The sequence below is a fragment of the Aplysia californica genome, unplaced genomic scaffold, assembly GCF_000002075.1.
Source record: "Aplysia californica isolate F4 #8 unplaced genomic scaffold, AplCal3.0 scaffold00128, whole genome shotgun sequence".
Taxonomy (NCBI): domain Eukaryota; kingdom Metazoa; phylum Mollusca; class Gastropoda; order Aplysiida; family Aplysiidae; genus Aplysia; species Aplysia californica.
The window spans coordinates 1,446,925-1,448,563 of NW_004797398.1; the positions used below are offsets into that span (position 1 = coordinate 1,446,925).

At 40.5% G+C, this 1,639-nt stretch overlaps 1 protein-coding gene across 2 annotated transcripts in view; it reads right to left on the minus strand.

Moving 5' to 3' along the window:
- Positions 1-1,639, minus strand: part of LOC101850241 (epidermal growth factor receptor) — a gene marked incomplete at its 5' end in the record, with an annotated part of 61,797 nt that overhangs the window by 45,092 nt on the left and 15,066 nt on the right. For both annotated transcript variants that reach the window (XM_035969236.1, XM_013081393.1), the window contains 1 exon segment: positions 1,057-1,198. In XM_035969236.1, the coding sequence (XP_035825129.1) occupies positions 1,057-1,198 (142 nt within the window).

Below are 1,639 nucleotides of genomic sequence, written 5' to 3' on the forward strand. Positions count from 1 at the left end.
GGGGGGGTGGAGATAAGAAGCAGGGAATGCAATGTTCTGTTTGTTACATCATAATACAGACTATGTCGATTCTTATTCTTTTCTCTTTATGAGCAGCAAAACAAAAAGCATGGCAGACAGAAATAACAGATGGAAAACATAGAAGAAGAATCTATCAGTGGCGTCATCAAGCCATCAAAGTTTTCTTTAAAAGCAGAAAAAAACGTATTATATCATATCAAGACAGTCTTTTCCATTTGAGCCCGTTTGTTGTTTAAGTCCAAGTATCAAGGAATATATCAAAACAGCGGTCATTGACAGAGGCCATATACATAGCTATTTTATTTATTTAACAAAACAAATAAAAAGCCATTGTCCTTGCATTTCAGATGTTAATAATATACATTGGAATAAGTTCATTACTATTTCCTAAGAGAACTGTTGCCAATACTGTGCAGTTGCCAAAAAGGCAGGCAGTCCTCTTTTAAACAAGTGGTCGCCTTAAGATACAGTAACTTTTGAAAGAAGTAGTCACCTTAAGAGACAGATGTCTTTTAAAGCGGTAGTCACTTAAAAAAGGCTGCCTCCCTTTACTAAAACAGTAGTCTGCTTTTACAGAAGTAGTCATTCAACGGGCAGCCACCTTTTAGAGAGGCAGTCCGTTTTTAAAGAGGTAATCATTGAACAGGCAGTTTAAAAAGGTAGCCTTCAAAAAGAGGTAATCATTTAACAGGCAGTTTATAAAAGTAGCTTTCTGAAGAGGCAGTCATTACACAGGCAGTCGTTTTTTTTAGGAAGCAGTCATTAAACAGGCAGTTCCCTTTATAAGAGGTAGTCATTAAATGAGCAGTTCCCTTTATCAGGATAGTCATTAAACAGACAGTTCCCTTTATAAGAGGAAGTCATTAAACGGGCAGTTCCCTTTATATAAAAAGTAGTCATTAAACAGGCAGTTCCCTTTATATAAGAGGTAGTCACTAAACAGGCGGTCCCCTTTATAAGAGGCAGTTATGACACAGGCGTTTGCCTTGAAGAGGCAGTGGCCACGTCAGTTCTTTTCTTGCACACAGGACTCACCAGGGCACTCCTTGACGCACACAGAACCGAAGGCGTACTTCACGTCCGGGTTGTCTATGTTCATCATGGTGGCTGCGTCGTATTTGGTGGCCTGAGGGCAAAACGCCACACAGCCTTCGTCGTCCAGGTAGTTCTTGCACGCCTGGGGATAAGTAGGTTTGTTGGTTTTGTGCTTTAGTAAATAGTGTTTTACGGCACTTGCATCACAATAAGGTCGTAATATAAGTGCCGACGATTAGAGGTGTTACAAGAGAGTTTTTTGGTGTGTTTTTTTCGTAAGAGTTTTACGGCACTTGCAACACAATAAGGTCATTTAAGTGCCGAAGATTAGAGGTGTTACAAGAGAGTAACAAACAAACAAAAAAGAACGAGGGGAGATAAAGATGACATATGTTTGATAGGAAAGAAGAAACAAACCACACCAGAGCTCCCGCCAACCACCCACGTTTGTTGGTTTGTTTGAGTAAAAAGAAGCACATCGGCACAATAGTGGTTATTTAGTGCTGAGGGAAAAGTAAGACAGACAGACGGACAGAAACAATTGAGGGACAGTAAAGAGGCAGGACCTACCAGAGCCCCCCCC